At 38.1% G+C, this 23,287-nt stretch overlaps 1 protein-coding gene across 1 annotated transcript; it reads left to right on the top strand.

Annotated features, from left to right (window-relative positions):
• Positions 1 to 12,222: 12,222 nt before the first annotated feature.
• Positions 12,223 to 15,133, top strand: LOC149184839 (uncharacterized). Its single transcript, XM_089417730.1, has 2 exons — positions 12,223 to 12,739; positions 13,332 to 15,133. The coding sequence occupies exon 2, from the start codon at positions 13,536 to 13,538 to the stop codon at positions 14,817 to 14,819; it is 1,284 nt and encodes a 427-aa protein (XP_089273856.1). The 5' UTR covers positions 12,223 to 12,739; positions 13,332 to 13,535; the 3' UTR covers positions 14,820 to 15,133.
• Positions 15,134 to 23,287: the final 8,154 nt, after the last annotated feature.

Raw genomic sequence — 23,287 nt, 5'->3', positions numbered from 1 at the left:
ATGACGGACCTCGTATAGTAAAATACCAATCCCATAAATGATCTCACCCCTCATCTACATTATTAGGAGCTACCCATTCCATGATGGCCCTTATCTTTTATGGATCTACTACTATGCCTTCCTTGGAGACAACATGTCCCAAGTAGTGTACCTCAGTTTGAAAGAATTTTCACTTGCTAAGAATAGCATACAATTGATGCTCTATTAGCAATGTCAACACTGCTACTAAATGTTCAACATGCTCTTCCTCATTTTTAGGATATACCAGTATTTCCTTAATGAATACAATAACAAACTTGTCCAGATAAGGATGCAACACACTATTCATCAAACACGTAAATGTAGCTGGAGAATTAGTCAAACTGAATGGAACAAAAACAAATTCATAATGCCCATACTTGCTCCTGAATGTAGACTTAAAGATATTCTCTTCCTTGATGCGTACCTGATGGTATCCCGATCTCAAGTCGATCATAGAGAACATTGTTGCTCCCTTTATTTGATCAAACAAATCATCAATCCTCAGCAAAGGGTACCTATTCTTGATCGTTAACTTATTCAGCTTCTTTTAATCAATGCACAATCTGAGAGTACCATCTTTCTTCTTTACAAACAACACTAGTGCACCCCAAGGTGATACACTGGGTCTAATGTATGCTTTGTCCAACATTTCCTTCGGCTACAAATTCAACTCTACCAACTAAGGTATGCTCATCCTGTAAGTTGCTTTTGATGCTGGAGCTGCCCCTGGCACTAACTCAATAAAAATGTCTAATTCCTAGTGAGGTGGAAACTCTGTAATTTCCTCGGGGAATACATCCTAAAACTGCTACAAAATTGGGTACCTACTTAACACCTCTACATCCTCAACCTCCTTACCCTTGTCACTGGAAATGTGTACTACAAACATCACACAACCTTTTCTGTAACTACGCTTAGCCTTCATAGCGGCAACCATCCTCACTGATGTAGGCTTCTTCTTTCCCTACAAGTTCCTCTTTTCCCCACTATCATCCACACACTCAATGGTCTTTTCGAGGCAATCCACTTTGGTTATGGGAAGGTATAAGCAATCCATACCCAAAAGCATACTATATGATCCCAATGGCAATACATTTAAATGTGATGTTGTAGGCATACCATTTAACTCAAATGCACTAGTTCTTACCCAATGGTGAACTCACTTCTTTATACCTGTAGCCAACTGTACAAACCTCTTCATGCACTTCTTTTCTCAAACCACACTTATCCACCAAGTCATGATTAATATAACTATATCTAGATCCAGTATCAATCAAAATAGAAACAACTTGATCACAAATCTTACCGTCAATCTCAATGATCGATGCCTAATGATTTGCCTGCCTGTTGTCGACAACTACATAAATCTGAGGAATGATATGACCAACATCACCAATTGTATGTGCCTCCTAAGAATTGTAGATTTGGGTTCTACCACCACTCTTATATTGTGGACAATAACTCTTACGATGATCCTTACCACATATCCAACATTGCAATGGTTCCCTACCACCGCCTCTAGCCTGTTGCTCTCCATGTCCCTTCTTAGCTGTATTGAATCACTTGTAATGAACTGCATTATCTTTCTCACTTGCATCTTGAGGTCTTCGTCACTTTTGTGGACATTCTCCTTTAGCATATTGTTCTATGTAGCTTACATGTAGCACAGAATTATGCTTAAGTATGGTAGATGCATTTATAATGGGTCTAGATAACATGTCTGCAACCTTGTTATGTATGCCCTTTTTATATCTGATGACTAAATGAAACTGTTGTAGAAAACCCATCCATCTGTAATGTCTTGATTGCTACAACTTAGTTTGGGAGTGTAGATATTGAAGTGGTTGATGATTAGCATGTATTACTGTCTCTTTGCCCATTAAGTAATGTTTCCACTTTTTCACACTCTGAACTAATGCATACAATTCTTTATCATATGTAGGATAGTTAACTACTGCAGGATTAAAGGTCTCAAAATGATAACATATGGGTTTACCGTGCTATGTCAACACTGCTCCCATGGCATAGTCATTGGCATCAGTTTGGATCTCAAATGGTCTTTGTAGATCTGGCAGTGCTAATACAGGTGTTGTACTAATCTTTTCTTTCAAGGTGTCAAAGGCTTTCTGATGTTTGCGTCCCCACTGAAACACCTTAGTCAATCCTGTTAAATCATGTAAGGGAGATGCAATTGAGGAAAAGTTAGGAATAAACTTCCTCCAATATTGTGCTGCTCCTAAGAAGCTTCTTACTTCTATTGCAGACCTGGGTTTAGGCCAGTTCACAATGACTGCCACTTTAGAGGGATCTATTTTCAATTCACCTCCCCCTACTATATGACCCAAGTAGTTTAGAAATGTTTTGCCAAATTCACATTTCGAGAGTTTAACATAATTTTTTCTCTTTTCAAAACATCTAATGTCTGCTTAACATGCTTTAAATGTTCTTCCCACATTTTACTAAAAATCATAATGTTATCCAGATACACAATAACAAAATCATCAAGAAAAGGTCTGAGTACATCATTCATTAGTCTCATGAAAGTAGCAGGAGCATTAGTTAAGCCAAAAGGCATAACCAGCAATTCATACAATCCCTGCTTTGTTTTGAAAGTAGTCTTCCATGCATCTTGCTCTGCAACCCTGACTTGATGGTATCCACTGTGCAAATCCAGCTTGGTGAAATAAATAGCTTCCTTCAATTGATCTAAAATATCATCTATGCGAGGAAGGGGATAATGATTTTTGATTGTTATCTTATTCAGTGCTTGGTAATCAATGCACATTATCCACGAGCCATCTTTCTTTCTCACCAAAACGATTGGTGATCCACATGGTGATGTGCTAGGCCTGATGAACCCTTTCTTGAGCAACTCCTGCACCTGCTTCTTGATTTTATCATTCTCTAAAGCAGACAACCTGTACATCCCAACGTTAGGCAATGGAACATCTCGCTGCAAAATAATATCATGTACTATTCCCTTTTTGGGTGGCAGACCTTTAGGTTCTTGAAATAAGACATCATACTCTGAAACAGCCTTTTCTATATCAGCTTGTTGTTCAACATTATAGCCCTCAAATACATTGGTTTTATCAGGTTTCTTTTCCTTTACAACCATCAGTAAGAATTTTTTGCATGAATTTATCATTCTTTTCATCTGCCCTGAGTTTATGATAGTATAATTATTCTTGAGCTTATGAGCTCTTACAAAGTATTCGATTCCATCTTTGACAAGTAGATACTTGTTCTCAGCTCTATAGAAAATATCCTTTCTATCATACAAGTAAGGACTTCCTAAAACAATTCCACATAGATCCAAAGGAATTATGTCTAACTCAACCTCATCTACAAATGTTGACCCAAAAGAAAACTTGAGTTTGCGCTGTCTAGTCACTTGTAGTTGTGCTTTATCATTTAACCATCCTAATGGGTATGATTTCTTGTGAGGTGTAGTTGCTAATCCCAATTTCTTTACAATTGCTTCAGAAATCAAATTTACTTGTGAGCCACTATCAAACAAAGTATCAATCTTTTGATTTTGGAAATAACTCGAATATGAAAAAGCTCATGTCTTTTTCTCTCATTTTCTTCATCATAACAGATTGAGTAGAATTACTAGTAGATGCTTCAGAATTCTTACCTTTTATACCTGTGGCTACAATAGTTGTTTCATCTCCTGAGTCTGACCCCAAATCTTTCTGAATAGCTGTAGTAGTCTTCTTTTTCTTGCCCTCGGGCTTCTTAGGTCTCAGCTCTAGATGAAAAATCCAACAATGCTCATCATCATGCCCATCCTTTTTACAGTGAGTGCATGAAGCTTTACTTTTATGTGCAGTGTTAGCCTTCCTTGTTTTCCACTTCTGCTTTCTTTTCTCCTTGCTCTTGCTTACAGTGGGTTGGGATGGTCCCCCAACTTCTGGATTTCCATTCTTTCCTCTAACTTCTAGATGAGTAGCTTTTACAGATACCTCGTCTATACTAGTGGGATTAAACATGAGGATGGTATGCCTCATGTAGCTGTGTAGACCACCAATGTACTTCAAAAGAGTCTCTGATGAGTCTAATGAGATACCCAACATCAATGCTCTCTTTCTGAATTCTTGAGTATACCCTTGCACACTTTTCCCTTTCAACTGTCGAAGAGTTTTCCAACTCATCATGGCTTGTTGCATGTAGGCCAATGGATAGAACTGCTTTTTTATTGCAACAACAAATTCACTCCAGACAGAGATGGTCTTACCATGTCTTTTCATATTAGCTTGGGTTCTGCCTTCCCACCAAACCAAGGCAGTGCCTCCTAGGCATAGGCTTGCCAGCTAAATCTTACTCTTGTCTGAGTCTATGTTCTGTACCCTGCAATACACATCAATTTGTCTAATCCAATTGTCCAACTTTTCAGCATTTAGCTCTCCATCATATATAGGCAAATCAAATTTAACATCTAGCTTGATCAAAGATGCTTTCTTATTATGCAGAGGGCTATTAGGGGGTGTGAGAAAGCTTTCCTCTTTCCCCTTTCCTTTAGAGTGGTCATGGAAGTGAGACTCATCTTCTTCTTTATCTTGTTTAGAACCTGATGAATCCTCAACCTTATGCTTTCTAAAGTCTCTGTACATTTCTTCTACCATAGACTTTATAGCTAGGAAACTTTCTATGAATTGAGGGTCTGGCCCCACAGAACCTTCCTCTGACATTGTCTTCCAAGGATAGACTCTCCCAATTTTAGGATTAGTTTCCACCAACTGTCCTTCTCCTAATTTGAGCTTTGATCTAGTGAGCATTCATAGCTAAACCAACACAAGCTTGTCTAACCTTACAGCCTAGAGCTCTGATACCACTTGATCTGATAATCACCCTATGAGTGACCTCAGTTAAAGATTTATTGAACAAAGGTATTACAGACTCATGTGCTGGTGTGTGTCATGTGTTATTTAAGCAACGGATTGATCAGATTGCCAATACACAGACATTTAAATGGAAAGACAACAAAGAAATATAGTAAGCAAACACAAGACACAAGAGATTAATAAGGAGTTCACCCTATTCTCCAGGGCTACATCTCTGGTCCAGCTTTCAATGGTGGCCTTGTTTTATTGTGTCTTTAAGCATAGAATTACAATGCAGAGACTCAATGTGAGTTCTCTTGAAGCAGTTTTACTTGGCAGGGTGGTTCTTGGATTCCCCAAGCCACTTGAGTACATAGACTTCTTCTTCCTACCAGATCTCTGACCTTCTGGTCTACAGTGGAGAGCCCAATGTGGTGCTCAGCCCGGACAGATCCTCTCTGGGATGGATTGGATCTCTCAAGCCTCTGGTGCTCAACACTGCCTCTAGTCAGCTCGACCCTCTGTCCTCTTTCTGATTTTGCTTCATTGTCTTCTTTCTCTATGTTCCGTCCTCCTCTCGGGATTCTGGTCTCTTCCTCTGTCTCTCGGGGTTCTCTGTCCCTCCTTCTGACTGACTTCGACTGTCTATGTATTCTGTCTCTATTCATGGCTTTTAGCCATTTGTTCCCATTCCTGTTCAGTTCCTTTTCCGCCTCTGTTCATTCACCTTCTACAGCTGCGCTTGGAGTTCCCTATTCGGTGTCATCATCAGTGCTAAGGGAGTGGCCACATGTCCTCCTCTGAATAGTGCCAGCCTACTTCGTCGGTTCATTTCTTTAGTTACGTCGTGGATGAAGTCTTTCTCCACCGTGGCAGTGAAACAGACCTCAAATCCTTCTAAAACCTGGCTTAATCCTTCATCGATTCCGCTTCCTATCGGGCATGATCTCAGTCATCCGATCTGGGTCCCCCAGATCCAATGCCATACGCACGTTTCGCGCAGTTGACTTGCTCAACCATTAGCGTGCGATCAATGGTGGTTTTCTCTCACCTCTGCTTGCCACGTATTGATCGTTGAGTGGGATCGCTCCGCTTCCATCCAAAACTGCTTACCGTTTGAGGGTGCACCGATTAATACTGTCAGTTTCCAAAGCACGGGTCCCACCTTTGTCCTTTTAGCACCTTTCACTTTTTCACCCATGGTTCTCTGGTTCCCTATGCATCTGGGTGCTCGAGCTTCCTCCATTACGACCCTGTTCACCCAACGCTAATCGCGCATCAAAAACCTCCTTATTTTCCCGATCCGAGCCTCCCAGGGGTTACTTTGACCTCCCACATAGTCTCCATGGGCCTCAGTCAACGTGCTTTGACCGAGGTCCTCGTCATTCCATGCTGGCTTCCATTGCCATTGGTTCAGGGTGTTTTTGATCACTGTTTTGAATTCTTAAAAGTTTGTCCGACCTAATACAGTCATGGTTCTTTGACAATTCTTTATGGATCCCATTTGGATCATTCTATTACATAACTGTATGCTTGACTCAGGAGCTTATCATAATCTGATTTCCCTTGACTGTCATGGAGTAGTTGGGGTTGCAAATAACAAAACCATATAAAGATCTGTACTCTTTTGACTCTAAAATAGTAAAATTCTTGGGGATGATTAAAGACTTGGTGGTCAATTTGGCTCAAATTCCTGTGAAAAGTGTTGTAATGGATATTGTGGTTGTTGACATCCCTGCAAGGTTTGGCATGCTTTTTTCCAGGTCATGGGGATAAAAAATTGGGGGATCTATCAAATTGGATTTGACATATGCCACCATTCCTGTGTTCTGTGGAGAGGAATTCTGACTATATAGATAATCAAGATTTGTAAAGACAATTACAAAGGATGATTCTTCAAATAATTCTCCTATGTATCGTAAAGAGAATAATTTATCTTGTTTTCTATTAGAGGAAGATGATCAAATCATGGATGAAACACGGGTGGAAAATTTCTGTTCAACTAGATAAACAATCACTAGAGTGTAATAAAGTAAGGAAGTTATGCTTTGACAGTGCTTATTCCAGGGAAGGAAATGGAGCAGGTGTGTTGTTGGTGTCTCCAAAAGGCAAACTAATTCCTCTTTCATTCAAGCTAGAGTTTGAAGCCACTAATAATGTTGTTGAATGTGAATGTTTTTTGTTAGGGGTGCAAGCCTCCAGAAGTCTCAATATTGGGTGCTTAGCAGTGTTTGGAGATTCATAGCTGGTGGTGAAGAAAATAAAAAAACAATTCCAAGTTAAACATCCAAGATTAAAGGCTTACCGAAATGAGGTATGGGATCTGATTGATAGTTTTTTCTTAGCCTTTAATATCCAATTTCTACCCAGAGATATAAATTAACTTTTTGTTACTTCCATCTATTGAGAAAGAGGTGAGGAAGTTGCTATAGTCCAAAATTATTGTTCCTTTGATGTATTTAGATTGTGTAGAAAATTTAGAGAATGGAGAAATAAGGTTATGTGTTGACTTCACGAATCTAAACAAGGCCTCACTAAAATATAATTACCCTTTGCCTAAGATGGACTACATTTTGCATAAAATGGTAGAGTTTGCTTGAATTTCCATGATGGATCCTTTCTATGGATATAACCAAGTTGTTGTGCACCCAGAAGATCAGAAGAAAACTGCTTTCACCACACCCTGAGGAATGTTTATGTATGCCAGAATGCCCTTTGACCTCATAAACGCAGGAGCCACTTTTAAGAGAGCTATGGATATAGCTTTTGTTTGGGAAAAAGACAAGTTTGTAGTAATTTACCTGGATGAAATCAAGTTTTTCTCAAAAACAGATGAAGATCACATGAAACACTTGTAGCTCACTTTTGAAAAATGAAGAAGGTATGCTCTATCTTTAAACTCCAAGAAATATCAGTTTGCTCTGAGTGAAGGAAACTTATTGGACCACATTGTGGAAAAGGAGGGAGTAAATATTGATCCCATAAGCCTAGAGGCCATCAATAACATTCCATAACTAAGAAATAAGAAATAAATCCAAGTCTTCTTGGGTAAAATAAACTTTTTAAGAAGGTTTATACCCAATTATGTTGAAATAGTTAAAGAAATCATAGAGATGTTGAGGAAGGATAGGGAGGTAAAGTGGACAGTAGAAGCTCATGGATCATTCTCCAGAATCAAAAAGGATTTTTCAGAAGCCCATGTATTGATCAACGCACAATACCAAAAACCATTTTTCATCTTTTCTTTTGCTTCTCCCCACATGGTGGATGTTGTTTTGTTACAAGAAAATGATGAAGGACACAAGCAACCAATTTCATTTGTCAATCAATTTTTATGAGATGTTGAGCTAAAATCTAATATTTTCGAGAAGTAGGCCTATGCCTTAGTCAAAGCCCTGAAATCTTTTAGGAACTATGTCCCACAATTAAGTATAACAACCTATATTCCTATAGTTGCAGTAAAAGATATCCTTGTGCAGGGGGGTAGTGAAGGAAAAAGAGGAAAGTGGATTGCTAAAATACATAAATATGATATGGATATCAAACACACCAAGTTGATCAAAGGGCAGGGGCTAGCTAAAATTTTGTCTGATGTAAATTTCCAAGCTTTGGGCATAAATTTACTAATAGGAAAGGATGGAGGAAGTGGAAAATATGAGGAACAACAAAGAAATGAGACCCCAACTTAGAAAATCCAAATGAAATACATTGTGTCCCACTAGTATAAGCATATTTTTCATTATTTAATCTTTCTGAGGAGTCTGATCAACTTTGATAAAGTTAAATACAGGGCTTTGAGGCTGCAAGCCCATAAATTTGTAATCTCAAATGGCTAATTGTATTGGAAAGACACAATGGGGATTTTTCTCTTATGTCTGGTTGAAGAAGAGATCGATAAAATGATTGATGAATTCCATAACTGTGTTTGTAGAGGACATTATAGTTGGAGGGCTCTAGCCCATAAAATTATCAAGGCATGCTTTTATTGGCCTAAGTTGTTTGGTGAAGTGCATGCCTATGTTCAGGCTTGTGAGAAATTTCAAATGTTTACAGGAAAATAGAGGTTGGCCACCCTTTCCTCTAATCCTTGTTTCTGTAGAAGAACCTTTCAGGAAATCGGGGTTAGACTTTATTAGAGAAATACATCCACCTTCCAGTGGCCAACACAAGGGGATATTCATGACCACTGATTACTTCACTAAGTAGGTGGACGCTACCCGAGCTAGAAATGCAACTGATGTAGTAGTCATCAAGTTTATGGAGGAATACATCCTTGCCAGGTTCGACTGCCCAAAGAAAATTATCACTGACAATGCTCAGGTGTTCAAGTCAGTCAAATTTCTTTATTTCTGCCAAAGGTAAACATTATAGTAGGCCACTCCACTACGTATTACCCATAGGGAAATGGATTGGTGGAATCCTCTAATAAAACATTAGTAAGGATTCTGAAGAATACAATAGCAGAAAATTAGAAGAACTGGGATTCAAAACTGAAGTTTTCCCTATGGGCTAATATGGTTATCACCAAAAGGTCCACTATGAAATATCCTTTTGAATTAATGTATGAGAGAGATGCAATTTTCCCTATATAGCTAGCAATGTCAATCTTTAAAATTCTACAGGATGTTGAGGAGGAGCCAAATTCTCTAACCAGGAGGATCAATCAACTGGTAGAACTTCAAGAAAGAAGGGAACATGTAAATCAGAATTTGATCAATTATCAAGAAAGAATGAAATCTCTCTTTGATAGAAAAGCAAGGGACAAATCCCTGCAGCCAAGAGATTTGGTACTTAGATGGGATGTCAAAAGGGAAGATAAAGGAAAACATGGAAAGTTTGACCCTCTGTGGTTTGGACCTTTCAAGATTTTTGAAGCAAAAGGGAACAATACTTTCTTGCTGGAAAATTTAGATGGTGAAGTGCTTGAGCTTCCAGTGAATGGGAAGTTTCTCAAGCTTTATTTCTAGCATTGAAGAGGTCCACTCTCATCCACTGTAAATATTGGTGAGCCATTGCAAATACCAACACTGTTTTGTGGTTTTTATTACTGCTCTTTTGTCTTATGAAGGTTTAAATAAAATGACTCCATGCCCAATGTATAGAAGGAACTAATCTGCAAGTTATCAATGCATTGCTTGCAATACATTGTCCCCAATTGGAGTCGATGTTGTATCTATAATACTTTCTTGCATTTTTGTCGAATGATGTTTTCCATCCATGATACAACAATGAAGAGGTGTAGTCTAGGTCATTCAAAGGGAAATCAAAAGGGAGAGGCAGCACATTGAATCACCATTTCAGAGAAGGCTCAGCATATCGGGGGCCGATATTAGATGGGAGACCCGAAATTTCACGAGCCGAAATTCAGAGGAAGGCCAAAATGAAAAGGAAAGCACCGAAAATTGGGAGGCGATCACATCGGAATCTGATATCAGAAGAATGGAAGGAAGGAATATCGAGGCCCGATATCAGAATGCTAGACATTAGTAAGTTTCGAACCGATGGAGGGGATATGATGTTGTTAGCACTTTGTCATGAGGACTCAAAGAACCAGGGGTGTAGGAAAGGTGAAGCACCCAGGTGCTATGCTAAATATTGGAGGTCTGAAATTTCAGATACTTGTTGTAATTTTGCTTTTGAAAAGACTTCGATGAAGGGGTTTCGATGTTATGTTGCATGAGGTCATAAACATTGAAAGAAACAAGGGCAGAAGAACAAATATAAAGGGAATTAGGCCCCCGACAAGAGCTCGAGGTCTTAAGAACCCAAGCATCCAAACCACTGGTCACGACACCTGGTCCTATGGGGGAATTGAGATAAGAGTGATAAAATAGGAAATTATCATGGCCACACCTCTTCGTTTAAAGATCAAGCAAGTTTAGAGGAAAATAGTCATCCATCTTCACCTAACTAGCCCCCGAAAGCATTTCGAGGGGTTAATCTGTGCGAGAGATAGATAGACCCACTACCCCCCAGAGTTGAAAAGTTAGAAGGGTGGGCATGCCAATCCAACAGCCCAAATTGATTCCAGGGGGTGGCCGCTGGATTCAGCCTCCTGTTCTTTTACCCGCTGGAGGATGGTGGAGACCACCCACCACGATTATTAGTTTGTCAGTGCTAGTTTCAAGCGAGCGATGAATTTAAAAGGTAAATGGTAACCTCTCTCGCCCAGATCTCGTCCACTTGCCATATGTCACCATACAATCCCCTTCCGCCACGTGTCCCCCCATGACGTCATCCCATGTCAGACGATCATTTCCCCCTCTCTGCCTATAAAAAACCATTCCCGCTCCAAATTTTTAAATCTTTGTCTCGCTTTCCCAGTGCAAAATCCTCCCGCCATTCGTCTACTCTATAACGTCGTTCAATTACTAAATTGGTCCGAGACTCCCCTCCAACGTCGTTTTTAGCTGTCGCTGGAACTACCAGGTAACCGGTCGGTCCCCTCCAATTGCAAATTATTTGAATACTCATTAAAACATGAAGAAGGCATCCCTCAAGATCCATAAAACCCAGGAAGCCAAATCCTCATCTAATGTTGAACCTCTCGTGAACACTGAGGCTCAAATTTTAGACCCTCTTTGTTCTTTCCACCTTTCAGACCTCTAGTTTGACTTGTATGACCACCATGTCCGAGGAGAGGACACATAATTTAATAGAAAATATCCTATTACTTATTTATGAGTGAAATCTTCTAGAAATTTAATTATGATAATTTAGCTATCAAATAAGGAATGGGACAACAATCATCATTAAGTGTTATATGTATTTACAAGCTAATTTTATCGACAATAGAAATTGACTCTATAATATTAGGTGATTTATCCTTATTATTCAAAAAAAAACCATTCCTAAAAATGCAAGTTTCCACTTCTACTAAATACCTTTAGATTTTGATTTATTAACGGGTTTTCTTACCTCCAAAAACGATAACCCTTTACCAAGTCAGAAAAGCACAATTTTAATTCATACTTAATAAATATTAATATATATCCGTTTAAAAATAAATATATTAAGATATATGTTCCAACTAAAGAATTTGTTAAATTTATTACTTCGACGTTAGGGATTGATGTAGGGCAACTAAAAGTCAAATTGTACCCTCGAAAAAGCGTAATACCAGCAATAAAAAGATAATGAAGCTGTATCGGCGTTTTTCGAGCCTGATTTCCCGGCGGGAACGTTGGACCGGAGAATTCTTACCCTCAATAATGGGGAACTGAACTGATTTGATAACAGTTACGACAGGTTAGTCCACTCCAGTCCAGAGAAAAAAAGGCGTGGCGTGCCACCATAGTCCTCTACCGTGTTCGCGATGCCGATAAACACCACCGGCCAAGCCGACAGCAAAGACAAATGATTCCCGGGCCCCGGCCGAAAGGAGTAGTTCCCACGATAATACCTATCTTCTTCTCCTCTGCTTTGAATTGAATTGAATCGCATTGCACTGCAAAGCTCATTTGGCTTACAATGGGAATTGTGCCTTATTGTTTATTAATTGTATTTCTCCATTTTTCCACACTCGCCGGGACTCGAACTGGAGCCCAAAGGGAGATTGCCCCTTTACATTCCACTAAAACCCCGATGCTCTCTACTCTTCACGTGCATCTACTTTCTCCGCGTTGTCATTTCAGATTCATTTAACAAAAAATTTAACTCGGAAATTGCAACTTAGGCCTCTGTCAAATGACTACTGGCATCCATAATGAAGACCTGTAAAGATTACCCTCAAAACCCTAATTTGAATAGCAGACTGCAGTCAACTCCAATAGTGATGGCAATCTATAAATGGAAATAAATTTAGGGGATTTCAATGAGGTGTCTTCAAGAAATCAAATCAGTTGCTGGAACAAGAGGAGATGATCGCGGCTATAGCCTTGGGATGGGCGAAGGTGAATAAAATTTATCATTATTTTTTATAATTATAAAAATATTTTTCTTAGTAAATAAATGTTGTTTACGGAGACAAATTTGCCAAAACTTCAAGAAAGCTTTCAAACAGGAAGCGAGAATTGCAAAAATCCGATTAAAATTTAAAATATGACGTAAGATCAAACCCCAGAAAATGATTCGGAATTTGATTTCGAAGTTCGCAGTATTTTTTTTTCTCGGAACTTCGACTTTTTCAATTCCATGCACGGTTTTCCGGTCCCCTTCCCCAAAAATACCCATGACATGCTGCTGCTTGTATGTTTTTATCTGGACTTGCGTATCGATATGGATGGGCCAGCTAAGATTATTTGCTTTTATGACGGTGTGGGGTGGGTAATTGACGAGTGAGGTAAGGCGTTGAGAAAAATTGGTAATTTAGCTGTTGCGTCTTTACTAGAAGCTAAGCTATCATTCATGATTCTTGAATGAGTGAGCGAGCCGTGATGTTATATCTCCCTCATCGTCTTCCCCTCTCTGGGTAGAATTTTCTAGTTAGGTGGAACTATTCGGGCAACTGCTCTAAGGGCTTATATTTAGACTCTGTGTCTGCAGACGATGAATCAGCAAGTGTTCTGCCACCACCACCAGGAGTAAAGATTTCACGGAAGTCGAGTAAGATTTAGTTTTCGAGGGTCGATCTGAAGTTGTTGGGATTACAAACGCATGGCAGTGGATTCATTGCATGTCCTGTTTGCAAAGGCTTAGAAGTTAAGGGCATTTGCGGGCAAATCGTACAGAAACAGGGTAGAGTTCAGAATGGAAGAGCAAGAATGTGTACAGAGCTTCAAGCATGTTTGCAAGGTTTGCAAGAGAAGATTCGCCTGTGGCAGGGCTCTCGGTGGACATATGAGAATTCATGGATCCACAGTAGCAGCAGCTTCTCCTAATTTTAATGAAGGATCCTCAGAAACTGGAGCGAAGCCTGCACTAGTACCCAGCCCTGTAAAACAGGAACAAGAAGCCTCATGCGGAGTCGATCTGCAGCAGCAACTAACTAATGGTCCGGTGTACGATCTGCGGCCTAATCGCAAGCGGAATTGGAGCTATGCAGATCTGGAACACTCTTTCGACATGCCATATGAGTTCGGTTCCAAAATGCTCCCTTCCACTTCTCTGAAGAATCTGCAGCTCTGCGAGTACTGCGGTGAGGAATTCTTCTCCTGGAAGACTCTCATCAGGCACATGAGATGCCATTACAATAACCCAACGGAAGAAGAAGAGTATGGGGTTTCTGAGGGCAAAGAAGATGTTTCCAACAGTGAGAGTGACTCAGATTCAAATCCACAGCGGAACAAAACAAAGGGGAAGAGATCGAAACGCCCCAGACATCATCGACCCAATTCGGAAGAAGCAGCAGCAGCTCCAGCGACTACCACGGCGTCTGAAAATGAAGAAGTAGAGTACATGGCGAATTGCTTGGTAATGCTTGCTGCTGCAGGGGAGCCATGGGAATCAAGAAACAGGCAACTTGATCAACAAAGCGCTACATCTGGATCGGTGGATGTCAAGACTCCAATTGCATTAAAGACCCACAAGAGAAAAGTTCCTTCAGGTAATCCACAGTCTCAACTTCATGCCGTGAAGCCTACGTCCAAGAAAATGGGTTTAACTTTCCAGTGCAGGTCATGCAAGAAAATTTTCGATTCGTTCCATGCCCTGGGTGGGCACAGAGCAAGCCACAACAAGGTCAAGGGCTGCTTTGCCAGGGAGGAGGCCGAGAGCTTGGAAGCAGAGGAAATAATTACCACAGATGAAGATCTATCCAAGGACATGCACAAAACTCCCCCTTCCAAGGACCAGTTGACAGATTCATGCTCTAACGAAGGAATCGAAGAAGCACATGGAGGCCTTAAACCAGGGCAAGCTTTAAGTGGGCACATGAGGATAGCGAGTTCAGAGACTACTAGTGACATTTCCAGTACCAAGCAGCAGCAGCATCCACCATGGTTGGATCTCAACTTGCCTGCTCCTCTCGATGATGATGATAATGATGAGTTCCCCTTACCTGCAACCAACAGTCTGCTTAATAATATTTATTGATATTCCACTCCACATTCAACCGAAATGGCTTGACAGCAGTCAAAAGCAGAGGTTGTCTCAGTAATGGCTTTATCATCGAGCATCCGCTAGTCCATTGCATGTCTAGCAACACTTTGTTGTTCTTTTGTTCTTCCTTCTCTGGTATTATATACACTGAAATCTGTGTTATTCCTTCTCTGGAACTATATACACTAAAATCTGTATAGTTTCAGGCTGATGGAGTCGTCAAATTTCAATCACTATTCTTTTGTAGTCCTGCTATTAGTAGATATCTATGACTATTCTTTTTTAATGATCTATTGCTTTATAATTTACTTCAGTTTGAGACATGACATGGTTTCAATTGGTCTTTTTTGGGTTCCTTTTATGTATTTGTGCTGAAAAAGTTCAAAGTCCTTAGAATTTGATTGCAATTGATAGATGGCGTGTGTCTGCAAACCTTACTGAAGAGAAAAGCTAAATGTTGGTTCGGTTTGTACTGTGTTGTGATAAAAATGGGTAAAGAGGTGCAGGACGAGGGATATGAATTTGCATTCCCAAGTTGGGTTGGTAGGTATGATGCTGACTACAGATCAACAAATACTTTGTATTCTTCAGGGCTCTATGCTTTGTATTGAATGAGGCTAACACACGAACTAATGAACTGCTATCTTAAAACGCTGACATGATATCATATGCATTGGTTACACTTCCCTACTTTCCTCTGTCAGGGTTGCCTGGGCATGTATTTATATATCTGAAGTTGTGGTCAGTATCAGTGTCATATGTCTCTGCCTTTCGTTTGCATGGATCTATTCTGGCTGGCCTGTAATCGGCTCAATTTTCCATTAGTGCAACAGTGAGACAGAGCCTTGACCAGAAGTTCTTTCTGGCAACTTAATAGAAAAGGCATATGTTCTGAACTTTAAGAAAAGGAACGACCGACCGATGATGTCATATGTCCTTTTCCCATTTTCTGAGCATCACATCCACCACCACTTCTTTAAGTATCGCTTGTGTTACAAGTGAAAGTTAGATTGCTTCTCTTTGTTGAATGATCCACTCAGGAGGTTCATTTGGGTGTTGAATGTTTAGCCACTTTTAGATTGAAATCGTGCGGAAGTTGGAGAGAAATTAATTGAAATCACTATTTCATCTATTTATGATTGAAATTTTATGGAATAATTTAAACCTAATTACCAACTGACAAATCATTTGTTTGCTAAATAAGTTATAAACCTTCCTTAGCGGCCAACCTTACAGGAACGTTTACTCAGATTCTGTCATTAATGTCGGTCGATGACAATATAGTTACCCGAAACAAAACGTTTTGCTCACACCTTAGGTATAAAGCGGCGTTAATTTGAAGTAAGTGATGCTCAGCGAATCTGTACGGAAATTCACATTCAACGTGATATTTTATCAATCCACGTTGGCTAGAAAGAAAATGATATAAATGTTTAACAACAGAATCATAAATTGGACTAATAAATACACTGTTTAATAGGAGTTGTCTTTAGTGTGATTTTTTGGAGATTCCGGTGACCAAATTCAACTGAAAAAATTGAGGTTACATCTTGATTTGTATTATTTAAAATGGTTTTTTTAACTGCATATTTGGATTCAGCACCCTGAAAAACTCCTGGGACACTTTGATTGTGCAGAAATTAACTATCAAACTTGCAAGTTTAATAAATTATTGCCGGATTTTGACGAAAAAAACCCACCAGAAAAATTTCCAAAAAATCTCTTTAAAAACAACTCCGGTTCAATATACTATCCTATTGGAATGCATGTGTACCTCGTTGAGAAAAAGCGTGTGTACCTCGTTGAGAAAAATATGAAGTTGATAATAGCTGCCCAAGGATCATACTATTCGGAATACGTAATAAAAAATATTTTGATTTTTTAAAGAATCAAAATATAAAAATTTGATGTGCCATATACATATATAATATATTATTTCTCTCTTTTTCAAATTATTATTTTTAGAACACACCGTACATAGAAATTTGATATTTATATAATTATTATTTTTTAAAACAAATAGTATATAAAACTTTGATATCTCATATATAAATTTGGTTATGTAAGACAGGTTAGTGTTTAATAAGTTAAAATATACCAATTTCAAAATGAATATAATTAAGAGATGTTGTGAGTATAGGTCGTGTAGAGTCTAACATAGTTAAGAGTTAAGAGTAATTGTTGTATTCTAATGACATTTGTTTTATTGGTTATTCTTGAAATGTGAGGAAGTATTTGGAAGCTTTCCCTAAGATTTTATTTACAGTAAATATTTTTAACCATTAATTAAAAATAAAATATACATTGTTTTAAGATAATAAAAAAATAGTTTCTACATATAATCTGTAGGAGTTTTGATAAAGGATTATCAAACACTCAAATGTGAGTTCAGTATTGTGAAAATCCTTAACTATATAGAGCCACAACAACATTATATTTGAAATAACCAAAATAACAAAATGCAATAATTGAGGGTAAGAAATAACACCATTAATGGGCACAAGTCATCATGATCATTAGGGGTTCAGCCATGAGTAATCATTGGAGGAGCATCATCCATGAGTTGATTCCCTCCATCATTAGCCTCTTTCAGAGGATCAAGATTCTTAGAGATAGACAAGGTCAATGTTGGATGTTGTTTATCATTCTTAATCAAGACAAAAGGCTAGTTACATCCTCACCTCATTAGATTTCAAACTTATTTTTCTCTTGGTGGAAAGCCTTTTTTCACCCCCATCTGATTGCATTAACAAGATTGGGATGGGTTATTGGGTCCAACTAGATTTCAAGCATGGTACAATGTAACCCACTCCAAAATTGCAAGTGGTGCATTTCCATGCATATATCATGTGGCATGTGTATTATAATATGCAATTATAGTTTGGTACAAGCCAATGCATTGTTATACCATGAGAAAGTGCATCAAGTTTCTTTGTCATTAAATAACATATCATTATATATTGTTGACACAAGGTTTGGAGCCAAACTAAGTCAAACTTGGCTAGGGAACACAACAAAAAATTAAGCTTTAGAGTCTTACCTTACCCACAATGGGGACAACGAGGGGTTTACAAATCCAAGTAAGTTAACCTTTCTTCCATTAGTAGAGCTCTTGCAATAAAAGCCTGAGAAAGAGAGCTTGCTTCATCAACACGTCAAATTTCCATGTACTCCTCAATCAGAATCATGGGGGCTTCACCTTCTTAACCAATATGTTATCGCATTCATTCATAAGGGGGTTCTAAATTTGTGAAAAATTAAGTCAATATATACTATAGGTATTGGGTTGTGAGTATGCAAGGTACAAGGGGCTTTATAAGTACTAGGAGTTATAAAAATGGGTGTCCAGTAAAACTTAGAAATATATCCTAGTAAAAATACGGAGCTTTTAATTGAAATATGTATTGGGAAGGGGGTATAACATAAAATATTTTAGAAGATATTTATCAATAGTTAATGAAATTACGAGTATTCTTTAATATCCCATGAACATACGTACTATGTCATAGGTTCGCTAAGTGAAGAACTCGTGATTGGAATAACCATTATTTTTGTTTAAATCGCAGGTGCTAAATCTTGTTCAAGCGAGTATTGAACTTAATGTTCAAATATATCCATTTGTAGCCTGAATTGGCATGCGCGCACACACATACACACACACACACACAAATATATATATATATATATATATATATATATATATATATATATATATATATATATATAATGTTGTGGCTTACCTCCATGTCTACCTTCACATCAAGCCTTAGGTATGAAGAGGCCCAACTTAGGGATGAAGTTATACACCTTAAATAAGTAGCAAGATAAAATTGTTTAAGTTGGACAACTTGAATTTATGCTTAACTTCCAATGAGGTAGCACACTCCATTATTTATCTGTCAATCAAGTATTTAACCATTTAGATAGCTCGTTTAAACAACTTTAGAGTTGAGAACAATATTAACTCAAAAAACGATGTTCCATGTGCATAACTAGGGATGATTACCATTGGCAATGATCATTAAAAGAGAACCCAAAATGAAATGAAGGTTCTCCCCATGAAAAGGAAGGACATCATAGCTTCCTAACCCTTCCACATTCTTTGAATAACATATATGCCAACAACCTTTCCCTGAACTAGCATGACCACCAAAGTTTGGAAATTAAAACCCCACCAATATGTCTTTCTCAAGGACCCCCTTCAACAATGTGATGCATTAGAAAGACATTACATGAGTCTTCTCTATTTACAAAGCACACCACCTATTTGGCACAAAAATGCTATCCTTGAATCCTAGTTTTACTGATACCCAAACCACCATGTTTATGAAAAATTAAAGAAAGATATCAATGAACTCTGTGAAATACTTTTCCATTAGAGTTACTAGCCCATAGGAAGTTAGAAAGGGACTTTTCCAAGTATTGATAGACTAGGTTGGAGGGAAACCAAATTTCCAAGTGTTGATAGACTAGGTTGGAGGGAACTCGAATTTCCAAGTGTTGATATACTAGGTTGGAGGGAACCCAATTGTGGGAATAGTATAGATAATTGTTGTAACACCTCACCTTTGTGCATCCTACTTAGTTTACCTCTCACCATGGATAGTGGCTTCATTATCATTGCATGTTTATTTTGGATTTTGGATCTTCCCTTTTTACTAAAGGGATACGTTGAACCTTCATGTTGTTTAGCTACAATATGACGTATTGTATATATTGCTATTTCGATTTATATTATTGCGATTGAAATGCATACATTATTAGGATGTTTATAGCTAATGATTAAAAAATATATTGATGATCCACCTTTTTTTTATGACTTAACGGTTTGGTGAAGTATTGTGATGTTCTTTTGATTAACTATTTTTTGTTGTAGATTTATGTTTTCTGAGATCCATAACAACTTGTCTTAGATATTGGAAGCAACCCATAAGAATGATAATCATGTGGTGGAAATTGTACCCAATGGAAAGGATTTGTGCCCAATGAAAAGGATTTGTGCCCAATGAGGATTTCTCATGTAGAGGATTTATCCCTGTACTCCCCGTTCCATGATTCTGGAGGACCGCTACAGTGAACCCTACATGCTTTCCCATCATGAAGAGACTCCCATTATGTCCCTCTTCATGAGAAGAACAATTCCCTTTTGTATCATTTCCCAAGAATCTTCCTTTTACCCCAGTTTACAAGATGACGCTAATGACCCATTCCCTTCTCACGCCGATTTGCAAAGATTGAAACTAGGAATAGTGTCGTACGATGCAACTGAGCCTTTTCTTAGTCGCGTTGATCCTCTTTTGGCAAGTTTTTTTAAATATGGACTCGAAGCTTCCAGGTCTAGAAGCTTCGTAATAGAAGTCTGGTAAATGGTTGGGCTGGATGGAGCTGAGGAAGTTAGTTTGGGCTCCTTTCCCCTATTGAGATGGAACAAACTCAAGAGATAAGGCCTCTCCCATGATAAGAGGAACCATCTCCCCTCCATCAAAGCTATATAAACTCCTCCTTTTCCAAGCTAAACTAGTCTTAGCATTTTTGGAGCTTGAATAGCTAGCAAGATATCATAGCTTGTAGCCTTCTAGTTTATGTTTGTGAAGGGAGAATAGTGTGTTTTGTTTGGTTTGGAACTAAAGGGAAGAAGCCTTAAAAACTACATTGTTGAGGCTATCCATGAGATGCTAGCAGAGGTGTGGGAACCCAGATACGTTGGACGAGACCAACAATGTCAAGGCTTTGGTTGTAATCTCTTTCTGAACTTATATGAATACAACTATTGATTGATTTCTTACATTAAGTGTTATCTTACATTTGATGGCTTAAGATTCCTTGAACTTTTAAGTAGGCTGAATGCAATTTGTATGCTATCACATTTGCTTTTGTTTTGTTTGTTTGTTTCAGGTATTCGAAGGAAGGAAACAAAAAGTAGTTGGAGTAAGGAAACAAGATCATTACCAAGTGGAATAACGTTCTAAGAGGTAGGCCCTCTTATTTGATTCTAGCTTAAGGAAGTTTTCCATAGATTGTTTGTTTGTGGCTAGACCTGCTCTCTCGGGCTAGAGGAATTGTCTTTGTCCGCATCGAGAATTTACCTACACCACAATACCTTGTGAGACTTGATAAGGAAAATATTGATCCAAAACACTTGAAATATGACCCCTAAGTTGATTTAGGGTCAAAGGTCTAAGGTGGAATGGTCTAATTCATTATCTACCTATTATATGACCCTAATAATTTTAGCCATAACCTCTATATTTCTCCATGAAGTTTTAGGAGTGGTAATAATGTTGGAAATGGGGATGATAAAACCAAAAGACTTTCTTAGTAGTGTTTTTACCTCTAACCTCAATTTTCCCTCAAACGTTTTTAGGTGTGGTAAATAATCTTGGAATGTGGGAAGCTAAAACTAGAAGACTTTTCTGTTAGTTGTTACCTTCTTGGGAAATTTTAAAAGAGCAGGAATAGCTTGAGCAAGGGAACTATAAATTTGTTGGTTGCTACTTTGAGAAAGGGAAAGTGATTATTGATTTGTGATCTCAAGTAGTAGTTTAAAAATTGTTCCAACATTGTCTTAGTGAGAAAGAGGAGGATAGGGTTGTACTTATCCTCAGGAGGGTGCTAAGGCACAAATTAGAGCCTAACACTAATTTCTAAAGGGTTCTCCACCACATAATCATTGTGTTTAGTTCGATTTTTCATCCATTGTTATGATTTCCAGGGAAATGAATTGATTTTTGTAGAGAAGTTAGAGAATATTTACCTATATTTTCATTGCTTTTAAGCCTTGCTCAATGAGCATTGCCTATTTTTAGATGTTGTATTTGTTGGGTGTGATGTCCCCCACATTGATGTTTTTGCAATGGAAATTAAGTTTGCAATAGTATTTGGTCTTCATCAAGGCATGAAAGTATTGATACAAAATAAGAATGCTACTAAGTTATGATATATTCTAATATATTAATTGTTTTCAATGTCTTAAGGGAATTTACACTAGGTGGAAACCATCCCAATGGGTTTATACTAGGTTGTGCTATTTTTTTTTACAATAATGAGTATATTTGTATTAATTGCAAAATCTATGTCCGGATCACAGTTGTACATCAAGAGTTACATTATGATTTTCTTCCATATTCAGTATCATCTACAAAATACTAAACTAAAATTATCCTCCGAAGAGGAATACAATTGATACTAAGCATGTACGGGTCTTTAGAGGTTAATACCTTCCAATAGAGCCCCAAAATTAAAGAAAATATGTAGTACATATAGCCTACTTCAGATTACAACATGCTTCCCCATATCCATTGGGTCATTCGGGTCTAGACATTTAACATTAGAGTTGTTGGGTCTGACTAAAATTTTCATATTCAAGACCAAACTATTGACCATAGATCTCAATTTAGTCTCCCGGAGTAGGAAGATATAGGTTTTTCCTTTTTGAACTAATGATTTAACCTCTAACATTCTTTTATTTGAACCCAAACCCCTACAATTCAAGGATATTAGTTTCATCATTTGCAATTAGATTTTGCATCCCCTTAATTGGGGCCTAAACCACCTCCTTTCCTTGTATTTTGTCTGTCAATGATGTGCCTATCCAGAATACCTTATCTTCCTAATTATTTGTACTTTTCAACTTTTTCAATTCGAACCTCTCTATTTGTTTTTCTTCTCACCTTACGATGAATGTGATCTTGTTCCTTCTCTTTATCTATATTTGATTTTTCATTAGCTGAAATGGAAACTAAGGGGCCAGTTTGAGCTTCCTAAGAGAGTGGAACTCGCCCTCATTCGAGGAAGAGTTGATATCGCATATCACATGGGCAAGGGAATCCTTAACAAGTGGAATGCCATCCTCAAGACAACTAGGAGAGGCTTTAGAGTCCTTCACAAGAGAGGGAGGGATGTTCCTTGAGGGAATATTGGCTTCCTCTTCAACCAAATTGAGCACCTCAAAACTATTGTTATTAGCATTCATTGCACCCTGCTCGCTGGTACCCTATTCTAGAGTTGATTTCGCATGGCTGGAGAGGTTAGGCCCTTGCCTTTGTTCCCTACTAGATCAATTTGTTGTTTCTAGTTTTTAGTATGTTTGGATAGTCCTATTTTCCTTTTGAGCCATTAGCATTGATCCCATTCTTCCACCTAATTTTGTTACTCCTTAATATTCTTTTTGTAGCATCTAGAAAAATGTCTATACTCATGGCAGACCTTGCAATTAAAAGGAAGTTGATTATAATCCACCTCTTGGATATAGGACCAATTATCCAGGTTGAGATTTATTGCGGTCAGAAGCCCTTTGTCTATATCTACTAGGTTATGCTATTACAAAGTGGTATTAAAAAGTTTTTGTTAACCTCTAGGGATAAATGTCTTTGGAAATGAAATAAAATTTAATTTGGAAATGAGATGAAATTTAATGAATGTAACCTCCATCATAAACAAAAACCAATTAAACTTAATTGAGT

This window comes from Pinus tabuliformis, chromosome 3_2, assembly GCF_031772625.1.
Source record: "Pinus tabuliformis cultivar Carrire ecotype Pingquan chromosome 3_2, CPIR1, whole genome shotgun sequence".
Taxonomy (NCBI): domain Eukaryota; kingdom Viridiplantae; phylum Streptophyta; class Pinopsida; order Pinales; family Pinaceae; genus Pinus; species Pinus tabuliformis.
The sequence above is the reverse complement of the archived record's forward strand: the minus strand, read 5'-3'. Positions and strand labels throughout refer to the sequence as shown.